General features: G+C 41.5%; 1 protein-coding gene across 6 annotated transcripts in view; it reads right to left on the reverse strand.

Moving 5' to 3' along the window:
* DNAJC6 (DnaJ heat shock protein family (Hsp40) member C6) overlaps positions 1 to 22,418 on the reverse strand; it is a 127,908-nt gene that overhangs the window by 25,993 nt on the left and 79,497 nt on the right. For all 6 annotated transcript variants that reach the window (XR_012511187.1, XM_074376323.1, XM_074376325.1 and 3 more), the window contains 7 exons: positions 15,408 to 15,558; positions 14,267 to 14,316; positions 14,012 to 14,160; positions 7,253 to 7,375; positions 2,951 to 3,084; positions 2,238 to 2,432; positions 1,061 to 1,178 (listed from right to left, as the gene is read on the reverse strand). Coding sequence is in view for 5 of the 6 variants with exons in the window: in XM_074376323.1 (XP_074232424.1) it covers positions 1,061 to 1,178; positions 2,238 to 2,432; positions 2,951 to 3,084; positions 7,253 to 7,375; positions 14,012 to 14,160; positions 14,267 to 14,316; positions 15,408 to 15,558 (920 nt within the window). In the remaining variant the exon portion in view is untranslated. The remainder of the gene's footprint in view (positions 1 to 1,060; positions 1,179 to 2,237; positions 2,433 to 2,950; positions 3,085 to 7,252; positions 7,376 to 14,011; positions 14,161 to 14,266; positions 14,317 to 15,407; positions 15,559 to 22,418) is intronic.

The raw sequence follows: 22,418 nt of genomic DNA on the forward strand, positions 1-22,418 counted from the left end.
GCCACAGGGCAGAGGGGTGAAATAGGTGAAGGGGATTAAGAGCACAAACTACCAGTTATAAAATAAATATGTCACAGGGATGTAATGTACAGCACAGGAAATATAGTCAATATTTTATAATTACTTTGCATGGTATGTAAACTACAAAAATATGGGATCCCTATGTGGTACACTTGAAAATAATGTAACATTTTAAGTCAACCGTACTTCAATAAATTAAAAGAATTTTAATGCAATTACTTGCAGCATTATTCACAATACCCAAACAGTGGCAATAACTCAAATGTCCATCAACTGATAAAAAAATTAACAAAAGTAGTACAGCCAAACGATGGAACATTACCTGATTATATAAAGAAATACTGATACATGCTATAACACGGATGAACCTTGAAAACATCAGCCTAAGTGAGAGGAGCCAGTCACGAAAGGCCAGATATTGTATGATTCCATTTATATGACATGCCCAAAATAGGCAGATCCATAGACAGAAAGTAGATCCCCGGTTGCCTAGGGGATGAAGGAGGAGGAATGGACGATGGCTGCTAATAGGTGTAGGGTTTCTTTGCAGCTGATGAAAATGTTCAGGAATTAGATAGCAGTGCTGTACAACTTTTTAAAAATACTAAGAATAACTATTGTACAGTTCTAAAGGATGAATTTTATGTTCGGTTAACTTTATCTCAATTTAAAAATTGGAAAAGTATAATGACTTAATCCCACATCCTTAATAGAAATATCTCTGCTCACACTGATGCAAAGGGGGCACTTTAAAAAAAAAAAAAAAAAAAGCACAACCTTGTAAAAAGCAAGGTTTGCCCTTCTTTAGTTCTAGGGTTGCCATCTTCTGGCAAAAATCACATGGGCAAGTCACCACCTCCGAGTCTTAAGTTTCCTGCCCTGTAAAATGAGGGGGATGGGCATAAGTAATCTTTTCATGCTTTTTCTGATTCTAAAACTGGAAATCACTCAAGCCCAAAGTGACATAGAGAAAAGACTCTGAAACACTCCTATTAAAGGATCAGATGAGCTTAGGTCATGATTCTTTCTGAAATCATACCTTCGCCTGTAGCCGGCTTCCAATGGTTGATCTTAAGTGATACATGGAAACAACCACATCTCCTTGCACGGTGATGCTCAAGGGAATGAAGATTTTCCCATCTTGCACACGGTATTCTCTTTAAACAGAGACAGAAACATACACTGAAAAAGCGACTACTTTGGTGCAGTAACACAGGTATAAAGGTACAGTCCTCTGTGGCTCTAGCCAAGGGACCTGTTTGCCCAGGCCTGAACCCAGGAATCATTTCTATCTTTTTTTTTAAGGAAGAAAAGCAAAATTTTCATTCGAGCCGAACTTGAATATTATAACCCAGGAAGAGCATCTCTGAAAGCTCTGAGAACTGTTCTGCCCGTTAGAATTCAAGGCACAGTTGTGTATGTTTTCTGAGACAGAGGGCTCATGGATGTGGACATCCCCGTCCCATCCTAAGCAAAGTCAGGAGCACAGCCAGTGCCAATCGGGTGCAAACTGGTTCCGCCACGGGATGCCGGTGGTCTTATGCCAGGCCCCCCTCTCTCTATCCTATCCAGGCTTCCGATAAATCAATTGCCCACTTGCAAAAATCATTTTCCTCAAATACATGTTGTCCCGGTGTATTTACCTTTCCCCAACTTTGAATTAATAATGAAAACAGAGAGAGAACGAATAAACCCAACCAAGATCAATACAGAAACAGCAATGAAATGCTCTGTGAGGGTCTTGGATACCAATCCTGAAATTCAATCTATTTCAGACTAATTTCATTTTCTGTTATTATCCCCTCCCTTCTCTCTGCATCCCCTACCACCTCTCACCGGCACCTGCTTCTATTACAGATTATGTAACTTTTAAAATTACATTAGCATCCACCCAGCTGCTCACCTAGAAACCTCATTCATTCCTGATTCTCCCGCCATGCTCACCAAATCTCCCCAAGGTCATCTCCCCCTTAAATGTCCAGCTCTTCTACCCCACACCACTGTCCTAACCCTCACTGTAGCTCATGTCGGTCCCTTAGCTGTATCACCATTTGAAAGGGGGCTGTGTGCTTTTCTGTGATTACCACCTATGTGGAACTTTTTTTTTAATATCAGCTATTTCACAATGATGTGGTCCTCAAAGGAAGAATGGGACCCAACTTACATAGGAATTGAGCAATTTGCAAGAAGAAGTCAAGGAAAGTATCATGACCTACTTCATTCGTTCAAAATCTGCACAGGTTGTATATATTTTGGTTTCTCCAATCAGTACATCACAGTAAGGGCGACATCCATTTCTCTGCTTGTTGAAAAAGGGAACTGGACTGACAGTGATGGACTTAATCGTGAGAGGCTTGAAGTGAGGGCGGTAGGGTTTGTCCGCGAGGAGGTCACACATGTAGCCCAGGTACCTAAAACAGAAGACGTACTGTTGGTGCTGACCACACCGGGAGAGATAACCAGTTTGCTATAAAATTTGTTCTCATAAAATATTAACCTATAATAAACATTTACTGTGTTAATTCCTTAAACATTAACTAGCAAAAGAGAATACTGCCGAAAATTTAGGAAAATTTTTTAGCTAGTGGCACTGCCACACTTCCCTCCAAAGAGCTGATAAAGGGGTATTTATCAGATGAAAAAGTTTATGGTGGTTTTATACGAGCTCAATGTTTGAACATCTATCTCTGTTTGATCCAGCAGAGTAAATGTATCAGTTAAGGGCTGGCTTTGGGAAAAAATCAGACTTCATCATCAGAATGATAATTCAAAAGAATGTAAGGAGATGCAATTTAAATAAGAGAAAGAAGCAATTGTCACTAAAGGAAAGATAATACGTCCATTATCTGAAAAAGGTTTTTTCCCTGTTTTAGCTACATGATACCAATCAGACCACGTCTGCACCTGCCCTGCCTCTAGCTTACATTACCTCCTGTGAGATGGTGAAAGTCCGATTCCTGGTCGCTTCGCATACAGCAATCGAACAGCTGGGCCAGGAGTCGAGTAGAGATTACAGAAAATGAACATAGCACCAACCAGAATTGACGATGCTGCCCGTCCGTCCTATCAGAGAAAATGTATGAACTGGTCATAACCAGGACCAATCAGCCACAGCACTGAGAATGGCTGTGCTTGCAATTAGAAGAGAGAGACTGGGGGCGAGGGTAGGAGGGGAGGAGAGAAATCTTCTTAACTGGGGGTGCGTGTTAGTTCAAAATAGTTTTCATGAAAACCAGAATCCATCCCAGCTATTTAAATCACAAAGCAGCAAGGGAAGACGTATTCTTAGGAGACCATCAACTCTCTACTAACCTAAGAAACCCAGCAATATAAATTTGATTTGTAGATATTTACTGAAAAATAATCTAGTCTTCAAAGTAGCTTTGGACTTGTAGGATCAGTTGAGGTCTCTCAGTTGAGAGCCAAAGGTAGAGTTCACAGGTGAAGCAAATACTGCTTTTTGGAATATGCTGTGTGTATATTTTACCCAAAGTATGTTCCTAGATTCATATAAATAAAGAAGCTTCACCTGATTCCACCGCAGTCAACACAGGAATGCACACAATAACATTCCTGACAGCTTCTTCTAGAATACTTTAAATGACAGGGAGCTTCCTGCTACAGTCTACAGCGTTCTTCCTTACTGAATATGCTGAGTTGCAGTCTATTCCACTGAACAATCCTCATTCTCCCTTCAGTCAGTTCAGAGAGTGAACCTACTCCTTCCTCCCCAGGACAACCCTTCACATTTCTGAAATACTCTCCATGCCATCAACTTTTCTATTTTCTACATTTGAAAACATGGCCGATCTGTGATGGTTAATTTTATGTGTCAACTGTGCTGGGCTAAGGGATGCACAGAGAGCTGGGAAAACATTATTTCTGGGAGTGTCTGTGAGGGTGCTTCTGGAAGAGATCTCAGCACTTGAATCAGGAGACTGAGTGAAGAGATCCCCCCTTATCACAGTGGGCTGGCATCACCCAGTGTGTGGAGGGCCTGCAGAGAACACAAAGGCAAAGGAAAGGCGATTTCTCTGTCTTCTTGAGCTGGGACTTCCATCATCTGCTGTTCTTGGATATTGGAGCTCTCAGTTTTTGGTTCTACACCAGCAGCCCCTCTGGTTTGCAGGCCTTCAGACATGGACTAAATGTTACCACTAGCTTTCTTGGTTCTCCATCCTGCAGGAGGCAGACTGTGGGACTTCTAGGCTTCTGGAATCGTTTGGCCAGTTCCTATAATAAATCTTCTCTTACATGTATATCTCTACACAGATCCTATCGGTTCTGTTTCTCTGAAGAAACCTAATACATAATCCCTTCCATTCTTCCTTCCCTGATATTCCACTTTAAGAGACGTCATCATTTGGCGTACTTCCTCTGAACAGACTCGTTTTAAAACAACAGCCCTAAATGTGCTGCCCAGATGTGAAATGCAAGACATAAGATGTGTTCTGACAAAACTAGGGAGGAAGTATCTTCCTTCGTGTGGTTAGAACACTATGCTTTTATTAGCATAACCCCAGGCTAACCCAGTTTAAATGCAAGGTAAATCTCACCGTAACCTCTTATTGCTCTTTCTATCCACTAAAACCGTTAGCTCTTCTTCAGATGATGTGTTAAGCTAATAGACAAATACACTTAATCTTTTAGAACCAGAATTCCGGACTTTACATTTATCCTGTGTTTAATTTCACACTGGTAGTTTCTCCTAGATGACCAACCTGCAAAAATTTTAAAATCCAGATTCACTGTGTGATCCTCCCAGTCTGAGAAAACTAAGCTGATCTCCACGTTTTCATCAAAGTTGTTAATTAAAAGGTCAACCAAATGCAACCTTTCCCTGGGAGGCTGCTGATCCATTAACTGCCTAGATTTGGAAGCAATATGCAGCCAGTATTTGACTAAATGTATAACAATCTAGCCCAAATTTCTCCATCCTGAATATAAGAAATTGGGAAATGTCTTGCAGGAATCCAATAAACTATCTCTAATAAGCTACTAGTCATGTTCTGAAAGTTCAGTTGGTTTGATACATGTGTTCATAATGAACCAATGTGGACTCCCTTTTTCTAAGAGCTTAAAGTCATTTGTGCAGAATTTATATTTGAATTTTGCCTTGAACTGTCATCAGGCTCACCAGCCTGTAACTTTCCAGCATCAACCTCCCCTGTCTTTTGGGAAAAGTCTCCTCTGCTTGTTTGCCTGGCACCTCTTCGGTTTCCTCATGTTACATAAGGAACCCATAATTGCTTTTCCAAGTGCTTTTAGCATTCTGTCATATAACTTAAGTCTAGAGAGTGGATTATCTTTAAGTACTGCGATGCTCTTTAACTGTCTCACTATCAACTTCATCTTCATTATCACTGTTACTCCCTTTCTAGCCTAAGATTCGTTCTCCCAATGAAGGAACAGAATGAAGGATTTAAGATTATACCATTTGCCTCAAGTATCTGTTGTTGTCCTTACTGTTTTTTTAAAAAGACATTTTTCTCAACCTTGTTTCTTTTTAGAATGTAGCCTTCCTACACTCTTTTAACAGGTTCATGGCTCTTGGATACAATTCCCCTCCTTTTTCTCTGCCATGCAGGTCTTTTTTAAAGTTTTATTCATTTTTTAAAGTTAAAAGATAAGTATATGCTTGCTATTTTTTATAAAACAGCAGAATATATAGGATAAAAATTTTTATTTTTTAATACATTTTTATTGACATATAGTCAATTTACAATGTTGTGTCAATTTCTGGCATACAGCACAATACTTCAGTCATATAGGAACATACATATATTCATTTTCATATTCTTTTTAACCATAAGTTACTACAAGATATTGAATATAGTTAGTTCCCTGTGTTATTAGAATAAAAATAAAAGCTCCCACCTCCAGCTTCAATTCCATTTCCAAAGACTCAGTGCAGACTTCCAACTCATATACATCCTTTTTTAGTAAACCTACAGAGCAGACTACAGTGTCATAACCCTTTGCCTGCCTCTTCTTTCGTCTTCATTGGGTTTTTATTCATTATAATTGCATCATTAGAAATGGGAGCCTCTGTTCTCTCTTGAGTGATCGTCCCTCACTAAGTTGCCAGACCTAGGCTCTCTGAATTTTTAGAAAGTTCTTGAATGAAGAGAAAAGTACCTAAAGCCTGCTTAGTTTCTAAAAATAATCTGTCCTATTACACAGTCTGTTCTGCCTCCAAAAGGAAAACTCTTTGGTCTTTCACATTAAACTCCAATGAACGCCAAGTGTTCTTCCTTTAATGTCAAGAGTTTGGGGATCAGAAATGGAAAGAAGTAAAAATGTTCTTCAGTTTTCATTCCTCTTTTAGCCAACTGGCCCTCAAGAAAGAGGAGGAAAATCACCAACTAAGATTATAGCAAAAAAATATATACCCTGAAGTTTATAGAAGTGATAAACAGTTCCAGTATTTATGCTCAGATTCCATTTGTGTGTTCATTTGTTCATGGATTCAATCATTTACTCAGATCTTTCACCCCTGGGGTACAAAGGTTAAAAAAGGCACACTTCTTACCCACAAGACGCTCATAGTCTAGCAGGAAAACTGGCAAGTCACCAGCTTTTGATGATGCAGTGTATTAAATGCCACCAAAGACAAAGATACACAGTGGGAAGGTCCATATTGTGAAAATACTCTAAAGAGTCAGAAAGATTTTACCTAAAGTTGAGTTTTAAACAATAGGTAAGAGGCCTCCAGAGGAAGGATTGGGGAAAGGGACTCTAAGAAGTCAGTGGTCAGAAAAATCATCAGTCCCACTGGGAACTGCTATAAAATACAGTCAGTCTATGTGACAACTTACAAGGGTACAGGTGTTTTTATTTCATTTTTATTCAAACATAAAGGTAAAAAAATATTCCAGTGTGTTTATGTCAACTCTACTCACACAGAACTCAGTGGCATTTTTGCCTGTGCACCCACAGCTCTTGTTTCTCCCATTTTTATAATAGTTAGCACATTCCAGAGGCCCTGCAGGATGTGGGTTGGGCACATATCTGCCTCTCCCACTGGTATTCAAGCTTTAAGGCAAGAATAATCCGTTTCCCCCTCATTTTTCTATCCCTCACATCACCTAGTTCTTAAGTAGAGTCTTACTAAATGCTTATTCAACTTATGCATGACCCATTCACCAGTCTGTGTTAAAGTCATTTGTATTTGACCAAACCAAACCACCACAAATGACAGCCACAACAGCCACGACACAAGGGCACTCACCAAGCAGTGGACAACACAGACGTTTTTGGGATTCTGCAGTAGCCAGTTATACATATTCCGACACACAGCGAAGAGGTTGTGCAGACTGGGGGCCTGCCTGATGGGCCAGCTGCACTCGGAGACCTGAAGGAACACAGCAGAAGGAAATTAATCTCCTGAGCCACTTCCTCCCCATGTGAGGGCATCACACTGAACAACTTCTGGAAGTGACGCTAAGTCCTCTTAGCATAGCCAGGAAGAGCCGGAGACAGGGTCTGAACATAGGAAGACTTGTTTAATCCAGTAAATTTTTTTTAATTAAAAAAATTCTGTTTTAGTAAAGCTATGAAAACACATTTTGAAATACATTTTAAATTAAACGAGATGACTTAAAGCACATATTTGTATTTTTAAAAATTCTGCGAGGTTACATTGAATTTAATTTCTATTTAGTATAAAATGTTTTGACCTGCCTACTAGATGCTTAATTATAGGATTATATTATAAATCCTGCACTAACCCTAATTTTATCGCAGCTGATGAAAGTGAAAACGTGCAAAGTGCTGCTGAGGGATCCAAAGATATGCTTTTTCAGGGGATCTTATTTCTTTCTCTTTTAAAGAAGGAACCCACAACTCCTTGGGGGCAACCTTCAGCATTTTCATTCATTTAAACACACGTTCATTTAGCACATTGTAGGAAGTGGGACAGTCACTTTGTCCACTTTCATCCATTATGGCTTATCAGTAGGGCAAAATGGTTAAGCCCACAAGTTGGGTGTCCACCTCAGCTTTACCACTTACTACCTGATTAGCCTTAGATAAGTTATTAACCTCCCCAAGCCTCAACTCTCTCGTGTATAAAGTAAAAACGGGCATTACAAGGTTGCAGTGAGAATTAAGTAGCACAATGGAAACACAGTAAGTGGCAGCTTCTTGTCAAGACATATTCAAATCAATTGTTTATATCTGCCTCCCCTCCGGACACCAAGCTCCACGAGAAGAGAGACCGTCGTTCACTTCTGTAACCCGAGTCCAGGGTCCACGCACTAGTCAAACAGCAGGTACTCAGTCGCCATCTGCTGAGTGAATGAATGAGTGAAAGAATGAAGGAACGGCTTCTATTTGGCAATCTCTTCTCACAGTACAGTTTGTCTTTGTCTACATGGACAATATCTTGAGGAAGGAACGGTGAACCAGTTCTGCTGTTTTTTTAGATTGCAGTCATGCAAAAGTGTAGGAAATGTGTTTTCTCAGGCAGAATTTTTAAACCTTCTAGAAACTGTATGTCCCCCATACAAACACTAAATGCAGTATCTCTAATGAGTCTCAGCTAAAAGCTGGCTAAATTGTTCTTGCGCAATAGGCTCATTGTTCAGAATCATTAAATCAATCGAGTAAATAATATTAATTTAAAGTACTCTGTAATTACATATTTACTTGATATATAATTATACACCAGTAAGCAAACATACAATTACAATTTTTTAAAAGCATGTGCTCTGTCTAAAGGGGAAAAACATTAAGGTATAAACAAAACCAAAAAAAATTTTTTTAGGGAATTCAACCACTGTAAGCTATTTTTGTAGCTCTCTGGGTCTCACAGCTTCATGCAGTAAGCACAGTTCTTGGGCAGGTGACACTTCACGATGCTATCTGCCGTCTCTTTGAACCCCTCCCGGAGATGCAGAGCATCAGAAAACACCATATGGATTACAGGGCTGCCATGATGCCACCCAGTGGGAAAAGTGGCCAGAACAGCACCAGGGCTGGATGCTGTTTGGCTTGCATCTTTCTGTCTCCTCAAGCATGAGAGAGGATGACAGAAGCATCCTCTCTGCTGAGCATAAGAGCAAAAAGGTGCTGTGGAGAATCAGACTGAGGAGTCATACCCGGTGTTCTAAGGATCTGACACCATTTTTGGAGGACAAAGGTCCTTCAGTCAATCATTTATCTGGCATTTTATTTTTACTGATGGTAACCATAGCTGCCCCTTACTGAATGCTCACTCTAAGCCAGACACCGCTATCAAAAGCATTCCTTACAGCAAACCTACAGAAAAATGTTCGAAGTATTTGTGGGATAGTCTCCTTATTGTCATTTCCATTTTCTACAGGGGAACACTGAGTTTTAGATGAGGTGAAGTGACTTACCCAGGAAGAGGGACAGCTGAGATGTGACTCTAGGGTCCTTTTTAAAATTCAGAATTTGTGCATATTATATGAATTTCACCTCAATAAAAAAGATAATAAAATGTGTATACCGCCTGATGATTATTAGCTACAATTCCATCTTACATTTGCGAGGTGATTATGATATCAAGTGATGGCTATTTTTTCCAAGGTTAAGACATTCAATTCACTGAAGGCTCCAGAACCAGAATAGGGGGGCTTCCTGATTCTCTGGGTCCCAGGCCAGGGTTGTATTCTGCCCCATCACTTCCTGTCCTGACACTGACGCATGGTAGCAGAAGAGAGGTGAATACCATCTATAAAGTCACTCCCTTACGGACAACTGCCATTGTCACCCAGCAAACCCCAGCAGAAACAACTGGGAGCTATGGTGATCTCTTTGGGAAGCTTTGGAAGGAAAAAGAAAAGAAAAATTTGACCTTCAAATAATCATGAGCCCTTTAAGAAAACCAAGTTGATCATATATTTTCCAAAAATTAAGTTGTTTGCAAAGAGGAAGAAATCCTACAAGATTATGCAGCTTAGAAATAGTCAGAATGAAGGAAGATTCTAAAAGAAGCAGCTAGGTTTCTCTTTTCTATGCTGCTAACAGGGTTCCTCAGCACACTTTCCTTCCTGGTTGGGCAGAGGAAGGAGGAGGCTCAAAGTGGCCCTGGAATAGCATTAGAAGGAATGTAAGAACTTCAGGGCAGGCTGGACTTGGCGTCCATTCATCCACTTGTTGCCAACAGCAACACCAAGAAACGTGCAGAGCAGTGGTTCTAGACATTCTAGGGCATAGCTATTAACTTGCACAGAAGTGGAACTAGTGCACACACGTGTACACACACTCAGAGTGGATGGGTGTGCTGTTTATGAGGGATGACGAGAAAGGTTTGGGTGTAGATATCGGTGATGGTTACACAACATTGCGAGTATATTTAATGCTGCTGAACTGTACGCTTACAAATGCTTAAAATGATATGTTTATGTTATGTGTATTTATTTTACCACAATAAGGAAGAAATAGGAGTGGAAGCAGATGGTTAAACTCTCTGAAGCCTATGCATGGATCTAAATATATAGTGGATCCATCTAAGTTGAAAATGTCTTTTTTAACTCAGATTCAGAACATCTGGTTTAGATGGTGCATCTCATTGGTCTCCAGGACTTTGCTGTCAACATCAGGACTTTTATTTTCTCAAAGTGGATACTGGCTAAGAAGAGCCAAAAGACTGACTGAGTACCTCCTCTACAGTCCTGCATAGGTGTTCTAGCTCTGAATGCAGGGCTATTTGCCATATTTTGTTTTGAGTCAAATCCTCTGCTAAAACTGAAATTAAACACAGAGTCCTATTTTAACATTCCACTACATATGCAAGTACTAAGAAAACTGCTATTAAATTATTTCATATGAGTCCTGTCAACCCATGTGGCTTCTAAGCATAAAAGCTAATCAAAATACAGAATGATGCCCATCAGCAAAATAAAAATCTTCCTGGAAACAGCCTGTCTCTGCCACCACCACCTGTATCCCCAAACACGCATCACATAATAAAAAGGAAAAGTGACTGAATTCAGGATTCAAGGCACAGAGACATAGAAGATGGAGCTGGACTCCTGTGACTCTGCGAATAAACCAGTCTTGTGTTTGGTCTTTTCCAACACTGACATTGATGGAAGCTTCAGCCATCGACATTTATTAAAATAAGATTTAATTGCAGACCTAGCAGTCCACTGGCCTGGAAGGAGGAGAAATTGGTTTTCATCTTCACGGACCAGAAGATGAGAACCAAGAAAACCTTCCTAAGTCAGGCAACAATAAGTTGCAAGTCGATTTGCAGTGTCGGGGCTGAGGAGAGAAGGGACTAGGGGCTTGAAAAGAGATGCAGTCACATGAGAAACAGAGCTAAGTTGAAAATACTAAGGCCATGGGACTGTTTCCTTGGGATGCAGCTGAGGCTTGAGGGAGCTAGGTCAGAGGGTCCAGTTCCATTCTGTAGAGTTCTGGGACTATCTGTAAAGGGCTAAAGATAGAGTGCAATCCTGCATTTTAGGGGAAAGAACTGGAAAAGCTTTGTGACATGTGGGAGATCGTCCCCTTAGTGAAGTGAGAACAAAGAAGGGGTGGAGGGTGTGGCATGGGTGGCCTTTCAGGGAGTGGGAACAGCTCATGCAAAGAGACGGTGTCTCCCCCAGTGGGAGCACGGGGTTCTCAGGCAGTGGGGAGCAGTGAAGGCTGAGGCTGGAGAGGCACAGAGGCCAGATCCCGAAGAGCCTGGGAAGACAGTCTCTAATTTGCATGGAGAAGAAATAAGCCTCTCCTTTCACCTCTGCAAGACTGCCTCATGCTTCCAGGTCCAGCCCCCACTGCTGCCTCCCTTCACTAAACTCCCTCCATACGTATTGTTACTATTATCTGCAATTAGAACATCCTGGGTTCTCCCTGCTACTAGGCTTAAGTGCCTTGAGAACAAGAACCAAATATGTATGTGATGGCTACGTGTTTAACAATTCTTTGCACGTTCATTCTTCTGGGCAAAATTGACTAGCCATGTCAGGCACCATTCCAGGTAGCAAATAAAATAAACGTGCTCCCTGCTCTTCTAGGGCAAGTGAGAGGAGCCGAGGGCAGGTGCTAAATGTGTAATTCCCAGTTCCTTTGGTAAGACTGTGGATTCTGGTCACAAAATACGGAGTTACACTAATAGATGCCTTTCTTTAAATATCTGTATAAAGATCGCTTTTATAAATAATATATGAGACATCTTTATATGCTTGAATGTGTCTATAATGATATTATATCTTTGTTTACTTCCAGAGGGAAAATTTTCCAGACTACCACAAATACTTCAAGATTAAATAAAATTTCCACAAAATATTATGCAGGATGTTCCACAGTCCTTGAATTATGAAAATGATGGCACCGAGTCCCCAAACGAGACAAAAGTCAATTCAAAAGATTTGCATCTGAATTAGAAACAGAGCATCTACCCCCATTTTTGTTTGATATTCATTCACTTGCTCTGAATTAGGTAATAGACGGAGTAAGAGTTGGAAGGGCAGTTGACTTATAGGGAATTTTAAAGAGCTGCCTTTAAAATCTGCATTATAGAATGGGAATTTAGACCAAACCACCTCAGGATGGTTTTACCAGAGCTTCTCCGAGAGTGTGGTCCCCAGGGCAACTGCGGGAGGAGTGCCCAGGAAGTTGTCAGCAAGGCAGAGTCTCACCACGCCCTGCTCTGCTGAACCAGCAGTGCTGGGCCCAGGGGTCTAACAAGCCCTCTAGGAGATTCCCATGTACACGAAAGTTTGAGAACCACTGGGTTACTGCTTGCCTATCCTGGGAACACTCTGGGAAAAGGGTCCTTCACAAAATTCTCCCCTATCTTACTGAGCTTTGGGGCAGGAAGTCTGGGAGAGCATACAGACCAACCTTCATCTAGCTTTTAGAGATCAGGAAACAGGCCCAGAGATTATCATGGCCAACTGAAATTTAAAGCAAAGTCTGACATCAAAGTCTTCTGACATCAAAGCTGAGACCCTAGATACACAGTGAGAACAGAACAGGCGGCTATCACTGTGCATGTTGGAGATTAAGATTCACTTTTAGTAAAGGGTCCAATGTGTAGAAAACCCTCTCCATTTATTAACAAATCCAAATGGAGTTGTAGGACCAGCCACGCCTAAAGGCTAAGTCAAAATATTTTTAAATGTTCTTCAGAGAGAAAAAGCCTCATTTTAATGAATAATGCCAAGAATTCAGTGGCCAGAAATATCAGCTTTGACATCAGATTTAAACCAAAGCCAGATCTCATAGCTCCTTAACCAGCCTGAAACTAGAAATTTTTCTTTCTCTAAATATTTAGCTCCTTAAGAGGATAATCCAGGTTTCCAGGTAATACTGTTATTCCACGGTAATGGCTAAGAACACATGCCTTAGGCCACTTCGTAGTTGTGTGGTCTTGGGCAAGTCTGCTTACCTCTCTGTGTCTTAATTTCTCCATCTACTTCAGAGGACTGTTGAGGGAATCAATGAGGCATTGCCTGTTAAGTTCCCAGCACAGCATAAAGGCTCTAAAAATGTTGCTTCTGACTGCTATAAATATTAGCAATAGTATTACCAAACCCACAGTGTGGATGGCTTATGTGCGACACCCTACTTACGAAAGATGTACTTTCCCGAGTGTCAGAAAGCTATTTCCATTAATACCGGTGTGTCTCTACTGGTCCGGCCACACGGCCTCATCGTGATGCCCAGCCAGCAACAAGGAAGGGTTAAAAGCATCATTCGTGCTACAGTGTAAGGTCACCAACCGCCCTGTGCGGCAATTCCATCTCCAGCTGAGCCTCGCAGCAACATGCCCTAACAACTGAGCAACCGGCCACAACTGATTGGAGGCCCTCAATTTGATGGTACCTCACTGACAGAGAACCTTCCCTGCCAATCTCGCCCAAGAAAAGCTTCAGAATATCTCATAATAGCCTCATAAAATTTTGTGGATAGAGAAGTGTCCAGAATATACAGTTGTTTTTTTTTTAGCTCCCTGGGCCTGAGGGCAGAGGCTTTGAGGATAGCTCTTATGATCAGGGCGAGAATTCCTTACCCTGCTGTGAAACTTGGCAGTTCGGTAAGACTTGGGTGACAGATTGTACACCGTGTAGTGGTCAAGGTGTCTGGAATCCAAGAAGCTTCGAATGTCATCAACCTGATTCCTGAATCCGATGTCAACATTGTCCAGAGGAAAGGACATCACTGGGCAGGGTCACACAGAAAGAAAAGAGGTTAAACAGGTCTGCTGTCACAACGGGCAGCAGTGGAAGCTGAGCTACTGAGCGTTTAATACACACGGGAAACTTACCGATAATTCTGGAGGTAACATAAGTGAAGTCTAAATCTCCTTTTGTGTAGCTAAAAGCAAGACAGGAAAGGGCACTCATTAAAATCATCCATATATACCAAGATCTCTCTCTAAATCAATTGCTCATCGTGACTTGGGACATTTCCACCCAACGGGCATATTCTGACCTCCCTCAAGGCTTTCACTTTAACAAGGAGGCATCGTTAACAGAAGATAAGCCGTACCCTCAGGAGCATACATCTACCTCCCCAAACAGGGTACCCCAATACCCTTTGAAGATGCCACTTTATGAACGGCATCCATCTCAGAATAGAAGACACTGCTTATTTATTGATCCCAATTGTCCCAGCCTCTTTGCCTACAGCTGCTACGTGTCAGCAGCTAGGAAGTAGGGAAGGAAGTGATGGAGAAAGAACAAAGGATCCTTTTTTTTGCCTCTCAGGCCCAAGCTGGGGATTGAAGGTAAGAGATAAAACTACCTTTGAACAAAGATTAAAATGCAGGTTAATATATTGGACTTCACATTTGAATCTGTGATTTAAAACTGCATACTGTAACTTAAAGTGACCCTAGAACTTTCTAATACTTAAGAATAAAAAAGGAATTCACATGACCTGCTTGTAAAAGTTTCATACGGTAGAAGGGTAGAAAGCTTCTCCCAGTAAATAAATTTTAAAGGGCTATTAAGATACAAAACCAAAATTCTGTTTTGATTACAATCCATGAGTACTGCTTATTTAAATCGCCCATGCATTATTATCTCATGTTAATTCTCAAACCACCTAAAGACATAAATCTTACCAGGATAAAAAAAGTAAAGCTCAGAGAGGTTAATTAATTTGCCTTAGGTCACTTGGTTAACAAGGGCAGATATTGCATTAGAATCCAGGACGCTAGATTCAAAAGCCAGGGATGGCAAACACTATCCTCCAAAGTACCAGTGAGCTGAGTCATCCCAGCCTGGGCTTGTAGCTTCTGAAGGACCCAACTTCATGGCTTCAATGGCATTTCTCAGTCAATCAGATCCCATGCAATTACATCACAAAACTGACAGTCTTTGAGGCAGACAAGCAGCTGGCAGGTACCCAGATCCTTTGGGGTCACAGAGGTCCATTAACTTAACCGGGAAAGATGCACATACCTGGTAACAGATTGTATAACTCTGGAAGATGTGTCTTTGAGGGTGTCTTTCAAGTTGTCCTTCAGGTTACTAAAGAGCCTCCCCGCACCTCCTTTCACCATGTCAAAGAGACCTCCCCCGTAGCTGGGCTCCATGTCTGGAGATGAGGCACCTGCCAATGAAAATCAGAAAAAGAGGTAACAGCACGGAATACACAGGACACCAATCCTTTGTTCCTGAAACATATGCAGACCACCTTTGGGAATCTGGAGCAGATATTCCTGTCAGTTACATCATGTTCCCAGGACGTACTGACTCTGGGTTACAGTGCTGCTGGTCCTCAGAGGGGACCAAGGAAAGTCCCTCACCAAGTTCCAGGAACAGAAACCTTCAGAGCTGCACGTCCAGTACTATAGCCACCAGCCCCATGTGCAACTGAGCACTGGAAATGTAGTTAGTCGAATTGAGATGTGTTGCAAGTATAAAATACATATCCAGTGTCAAAGACAGTGCAAAAAATGTAAAAGATCTCATAAATATTTTTGAATGATCACATGTTAAAATGATAATATTTTAGATATACTGAGCTAAATAGATTACACTATTAAGTTAATTTCACCTGTTCCTTTTTACTTTTTTAATGTGGATGCTAGAAAATTTTAAATTGTATACGTGGCCTGCATTAGACGTATACTGCTGCTCCAGAGAGAGAAATGAGTCCAGGGGCCACCTCTGCTCTTTGATGGAGTTAACCGTGTTAGAAGACTCCTTCCATGGCCATCCCGCAGAGTAATAGCTCACTTCCATCCTGAGGTTGCATGGTGGTCACTGATGTTATTTGTCAAGTATGTCAGGTTCTCCTCCCTGACAGTTTCATACATTTGTATGTCGTAGATAATACTATTTTTCCACTTTATACGTCAAAAAACTGAGGTGAGGCAGCTTCTCTAATGGTATAGAGCTAGTAAGGCAGTGGCAGATCTGGGATTTGGGCCCTCCACCTTTACAACCATACCCCTCTTTCCTCTCCTAATGCTATCCTGAATTTAATATTTACCATTCCAAATAATTTCTTTAAACTTTCATTACATATGTCTGTTCCATAAGCAATATATGAATATTGTTTTTCATGCTTTCAAACTGTTATATAGATGGTTTTCTGTTTGCAACTTTATTTTTTTTGCCCACCATTATTTAAAATTCTTTCAAACTCATACCACATGTGCCTTTAGCTCACTCACCGTCTGCATCCGTTACCCCACTGATGGATACCAAGGTCGTTTCCTATAACAAACAACGCGGTTATGAACACATTGGCTTGACTCCATGCGAGGGAGCTCTCTAGGATACACGTGGGAGTGGAAATCTGCTGGTAGGTAGGATATGCACATCTTCAAACTTCTAGACAGTAACACAGTATTTCTGAAGTAGTTGTATCGGTTTAAACTCCTACCAGTAGTGCCTCTGAGCCCCCTCCCTGCACGCTCTCCCGAACACTTTATACTGTCAGACTTTACAGTGTTTACCAATCTGGTGAGTATGAAACAGTATCCCCTTTTGGCCTTATTTTGTGGTTTCCCCAATTACTAGTGAGTTGGGGTATCTTTTATTGTGTCTACTGGCCAGGCAGTGCTTCTTTAAATCATACGTCATGTAGCTACTAAACTCCTATGAGCCGTGTAGATGTTCACACATATACCTATCAAAATGTGTTGACTGCTATGTACGTACATCCTAATCACAAAAGCTTTGATGCCTGTGGCCACAGGCATCTATTTGAAAATGAGGCTCTATTAGAAATTGCAAAGAACAATTAGTGCTGGTGAATAAAGGAATGACTAGACACATGGACAGACACTGATAACGTCTAGCACTCACGGAGCTCTCCCCCGCACCAGGAACCCCACTTGGACTTTGATGTTAGCACAGTTTCACGTTGTGGGAAGCAGGCAGGGGGGTTATTATGCCCATTTTATAGGTGAAGAAATGGAGGCTCGAGGAAGGGAAGCAACTCCCCCAAGATCTCAGCTAACGAGCAGCGGAGCCAGGGATTCAAACTCAGGTCTGTACAATTCCAAAGCCACTGCCTCTGTGTTCCACACTCCTACCCAGCCCCACGTCAGCCCGCGGTTCCCACGGCTGTGATCAGGACAGTCCTTACCTCCTGTGCACACAACCACCCCTCTCCCACCCCTCAAGCCCCTTCACCTCCCACGTATGTGCCTGTCATCTGGCTGCTCTCAGCAGCGGACGTCCTCGCAACAAGCACTCTCATAAATCACCGCATCTGTCAGACCAACCAGACCGATCTCCCATGCATGCAGCCCAGCCTCTGCACCCCCACTGCTTCACAGCCCCGGATAACTGCCAGGAACGGGTCCGATGAACAGTGCCACAGGCCAGGGCGAGAGCTACAGGTCTGAGAATATCCTCGTGTTCTGTTTCCCTATGACATAAGACGTATTACTTCCCTTTAAACACACCCTCGTATAAAAATCTGTATCGTGTTTTCATTTTAAATATATCCTTATACAGCAAGGCCAGAGCAGCATGTTTCTAAGTCCTCATTTCCACTCCAAGTTACCAGTCAGGCCTGGACACCCTTCAGATACATTATTGTTCGAAGAGATGACACCAGCTTGATTATCCAGACTTCTCTCTGACTCTCAATTTCATGCTGGAACAGAATTCTGAGGCACCAACCTACTAAAAGATATAAATATCCTTGATTATCTAAAAATCAGACTCTCAGCATCACTCAGGCTGCACGCTGCTCATTAGCACCTTGGAACCCTGCAGAAACCAGAACCATCTGCCAGAGTGACAAAGTCTGTAACCTCCATAGACCCAAATTATATGTCAAAAAAAGGGGAGAGGGCCACTCTCTGATTTTGCCCCTGTGGCTCTCTTAGGTGGCTGTTCTGGCTCTCACAAACGAGCCGAGCCGTGGGAGTGTCAGAGGCTCAGCTTCTTAAGAGGATGTTGGAGCCTTAGCCAGTAGACAGAAAGGACAGAAAGGCTTCCAACAAAGACACAACAAAGAGGAAAATGGTGCAGTCAGAGCGTGATACGCAGAAGGGAAACAATGACTAGCAGATCAGGGGCTGACACACCACGGCCCGCAGGCCAGATCCAGTCTGCTGCCTATTTTTACAGTCTGTGAAATAAGAATGACTTCTACATTTTTAAATGACTGAAAAAAGTCAAAAGAAGAATCATGTTTAATGAGGTGAAAACTACCTGAAGGTCAAGATTCAACGTCTATCAGTGACGTTTTAGTGGAATGAGCTACCCTTACTCATTTAAGTACCGTCTACGGCTTCTCGCCTGCTATGCCAGCCGAGCTGAACAGTGGTGGCAGCGGCCTTATGGCCCACAAAGTCTGAAAGTACTTACTATCTGGCCCTTTATGGAAAAGTCTTCTGCTCTTTGCCCTAGATGGTTCAAAGATTTTGCATTCTTAGGAATCCAGATCTTGCCACCTCTGACCCTTTCCTAAAGGCTTTGGCTAAAATGGCACCTAGTGGGAAGCACATATTTTGAAGGTCTAAGAGGGTGGGAGCAGGGAGGGCAGAGTTGAGAGGGCATGAGAATGCCACCCAAGGGGAAGGAGTCCAGGTCTGTGCCTCTGAGGCTCCAGGAAGATTCTTGCTCTATGATATCTTGTCACTTTAAAATCTAAGAGGACCCAAGCCAAGCATCAGAGCACTGTGCTCTGCGCCCTGTGACATTTCTAAGGTTGTAATAAACAAGTTTTTCTTGTGATTCCTAATATTTAGGAAACCAAAAGCAACATCCTACCCCTCCCAAGTCCTGGGAACTCACCATGGATACGACCTGACCTGTTCTCACTCACAGAGTGACACAAAATTTATATCTCCTGGGAGAGAATCTGTGTCCTACTGGGCTGTTAGTTAGCTGTTTTGCTCATTTACTTATATTAAGCTTTATTCCAAAAAAAGATTTGAGATGATTCAATAGTTATTCAGAAAAAATATGTATCATTTTAAGAAAACCAGCAAAAAGTTAAGGCTGGTCTTGACTGCCTTAATGTAACCAGAAATACAAGAAAAGTAAGTCCAGCTACTTTTCATAAACATCTTATTGATTTGTTAGCTGTGGGCAAAACACTGGGAGAAGTATTGCAAAAGAGGACGAAAGATGTTGACAAAGGCCTTGCCCTGGAAAGTCCACATTGCACAGTGGTCATTCCTGACACCTGCTCCCAGTGCTCACACAACCAATATATATGCTCATCAACCCTGGGCTGCAGATAGTTTCACTAGGTGACCCCTAAGAAAGGATGCTTCCCCCAAAAGCACAGTCCTCAAAGGAAAAGGAAGGTATGCAAACATTTACCAAAAAAGACGTTCATCAAGCAAAGCCAGTGACCCTACTCAGGTACTGTCTGCCTCGGTGGGCCTTCCCTGATCAGGCAACCTTCCTACTTAGGTACAGAAACCATTCCTTGTGTCTCCTCACGCCCAGTCTCCTATCCATCCTCGCCAGAGTTCCTCCCTCAGTTACTTGGCTTAATAGTTTTCTGACTAAAAGAAAGTTAGAAAGAAAAGAAAATTTAAATCCAGTTTCTGAAATGTCTTCAGCTCTTTACAGAGATCTCTGACTTTCTCAGGACACTCTTTAGGAGACAAGAGGATAATCGCCAAGGCAATAATGTTATGGATGAAAATATGAGGCCCGAAGCTACAGAAGTGTTCATCCCTGGAGACAGAAGACAGTTCCCTGTCCTGCCCAGCACCGTGGCCAAGGGCCGCAAGCAGCCAGTCGAGCACTTGAAACGTGGATTGAGATGTCTGTAAGTCTTAAACACCCACCAGATTTTGAAGATTTAGTTCAAAAGAATGAGAATATCTCGTTAATAATTTTGTATTGATTAATGTGTTGTAATGATAATACTTCTGATACACTGGGGTAATTAAAATGAATTATTAAAATTTTAAAAAAACACATGTTCCTTGAGGTGGTGCTTAAAATGGCAAGAAACAATAAAGGATGTATTTTCCCATAGTAAGAGAATTGGTTGAGTATCTCTAAGGATGCCACATAATTAGCTATCAAAATCACTTTTTAAGAGTACAGATGCTCATGACAAAGGGCTAAGTGAAATATTAACAGGATACAAAACATGCACAGTATAATCTAATTCTTGTAAAAGAAAAATATTTGAGTTTACAGAAAGAATTAAGACAATTTAATAAACATCAAATATAAATAACAGCAATTCAAACTTACCGAATGCCTACTATGTACCAGGCACTAATCTAAATTCTTTACAGGGAGTATTTAATCTTCACAACCACCCTGTGAAGGAGACACCATTGCTATCACCATTTTCCATGTGAGGACACTGAAGCAAAGATACATCAGTGACCGGCCCCAGGTCCCACAGTTAGTAAGCCAAGATTTGCACCCAGGCAGGCTGCCCCAGGGTCCAGACCTCTGGCTGCTACATTTTACAGAATAGTTACAGCAATTATATCTAAGTAGGATAATGATAAGTGATTTTTGTTGTTGGAATGTAATTTCTAAACTTTCTATAATTTACTCTCATGTATAGTTAAAAATATATCTGAAAGTCTCAAGTTGTTTTTTCAGAGTACACTTCAGCTCTTATTAGTTAAAACTTTGTATTTACATAACATAAAAATTAAGGTTTCAAATGATTTTATTATAAGCATTAATCCATCTTCACAATTGGTGTTATTTTCCCCCCATTTTCAGACACAGAATGTATTTAAACTTACAACAGAAATAAAGAATTCCAAAATTTTGCTTCCCAAAAAAAAGTTATATAAAATAAAGATAACAGCCAAGTGCTATGCCATTACAACTCAATTTGTCCTTCTTCAGTAGCTAGAGAGACCTCCCTCCTCTGTGCATCATTTACTGTAGCTTATAGTCACACAGGGTTTCTCAGCCCGCCCTCTGAGATGTAGGCAAATGTTGCCCATCAGCCCTCAAGTAGCCCTACGTGGATCTTTAACTTCATGTGGGCTAGAAACTTGCCAGGAACACCTTTCAGTACTTGACTCTTTTTCTACAACCTGAGACCCTGCTTCCTCATGGTAGTAACCACGTCAGCTTTGGCTTAAATACTCCAGATAATCCTGCACATTAACAACAGGGAAGAGATGACAAAGGGCGCTTGGCAACAGTTGAAGTTCTTGGAACATCAGCCTTCCTCGGTGGGTCCTCTGGTCCTCCACAAAGACACTGCCACAGACCATCACCTTTCCCATTTCTGGAAAGTCTTTGTCACCCAGTTCTAATAATTGTGGGTTATTATTCCATAGTGTTCGGGGTCAGCCTGTATGAGGGATAACTGATAATCTGAATTCTGGCACGATGATTTCTTCATATTCATGTTCTTTTTCACCAATGGTACATTTTCCTCCATAGTTATTTAAGTGCCATAAAGCTACAAATGCCCTTCCCTGGCTTCTACAAAGTTGGCAATTGCAGGTTAGAAATTCCCAAAACTAAAGGGACCTTGCAGAGATGCACCATTAGCCCCTGTGCCAGGAAAATACTATTTCTTCTCTAAAACACTTGGCAAGAGACAAAGAATCAGTGTCATCACCACATAAGGCTTCATCATCCTTGTTTACAGCAGATTTGTCAGCTCTTGGCTTCCCACAATTTAAAAAAATGGATCACATGGGGATAACAACTAGATAGATCACGGAAAAGCCCACCATCTTAACTCCCAGACTCAGAGACTGCTTAAACCTCGTTCCCAGTTCATCCCAGTTCAGGGGAGCTTAGAGAAAAGAGGATGGACTTTGGGGAGAGGGGTCTTAGACAAGAGACTTACTTTTTTCACATAAAACCTGTGTGACCTTACGCATGATGTTTTACTCCCATAAGGGCTTCTTCTCCCTTTACAAATTGGAACAAATGGAAGAAAAATAAACTGTCCTACATGTCTCATGGCATCAAAATGATCAAGGGAGGTCATGTGTGTCAATGTGACTTTTAAGTAGTGTGATTTCCTAAAATAACCAGGAATTT

This window comes from Camelus bactrianus, chromosome 13, assembly GCF_048773025.1.
Source record: "Camelus bactrianus isolate YW-2024 breed Bactrian camel chromosome 13, ASM4877302v1, whole genome shotgun sequence".
Taxonomy (NCBI): Eukaryota; Metazoa; Chordata; class Mammalia; order Artiodactyla; family Camelidae; genus Camelus; species Camelus bactrianus.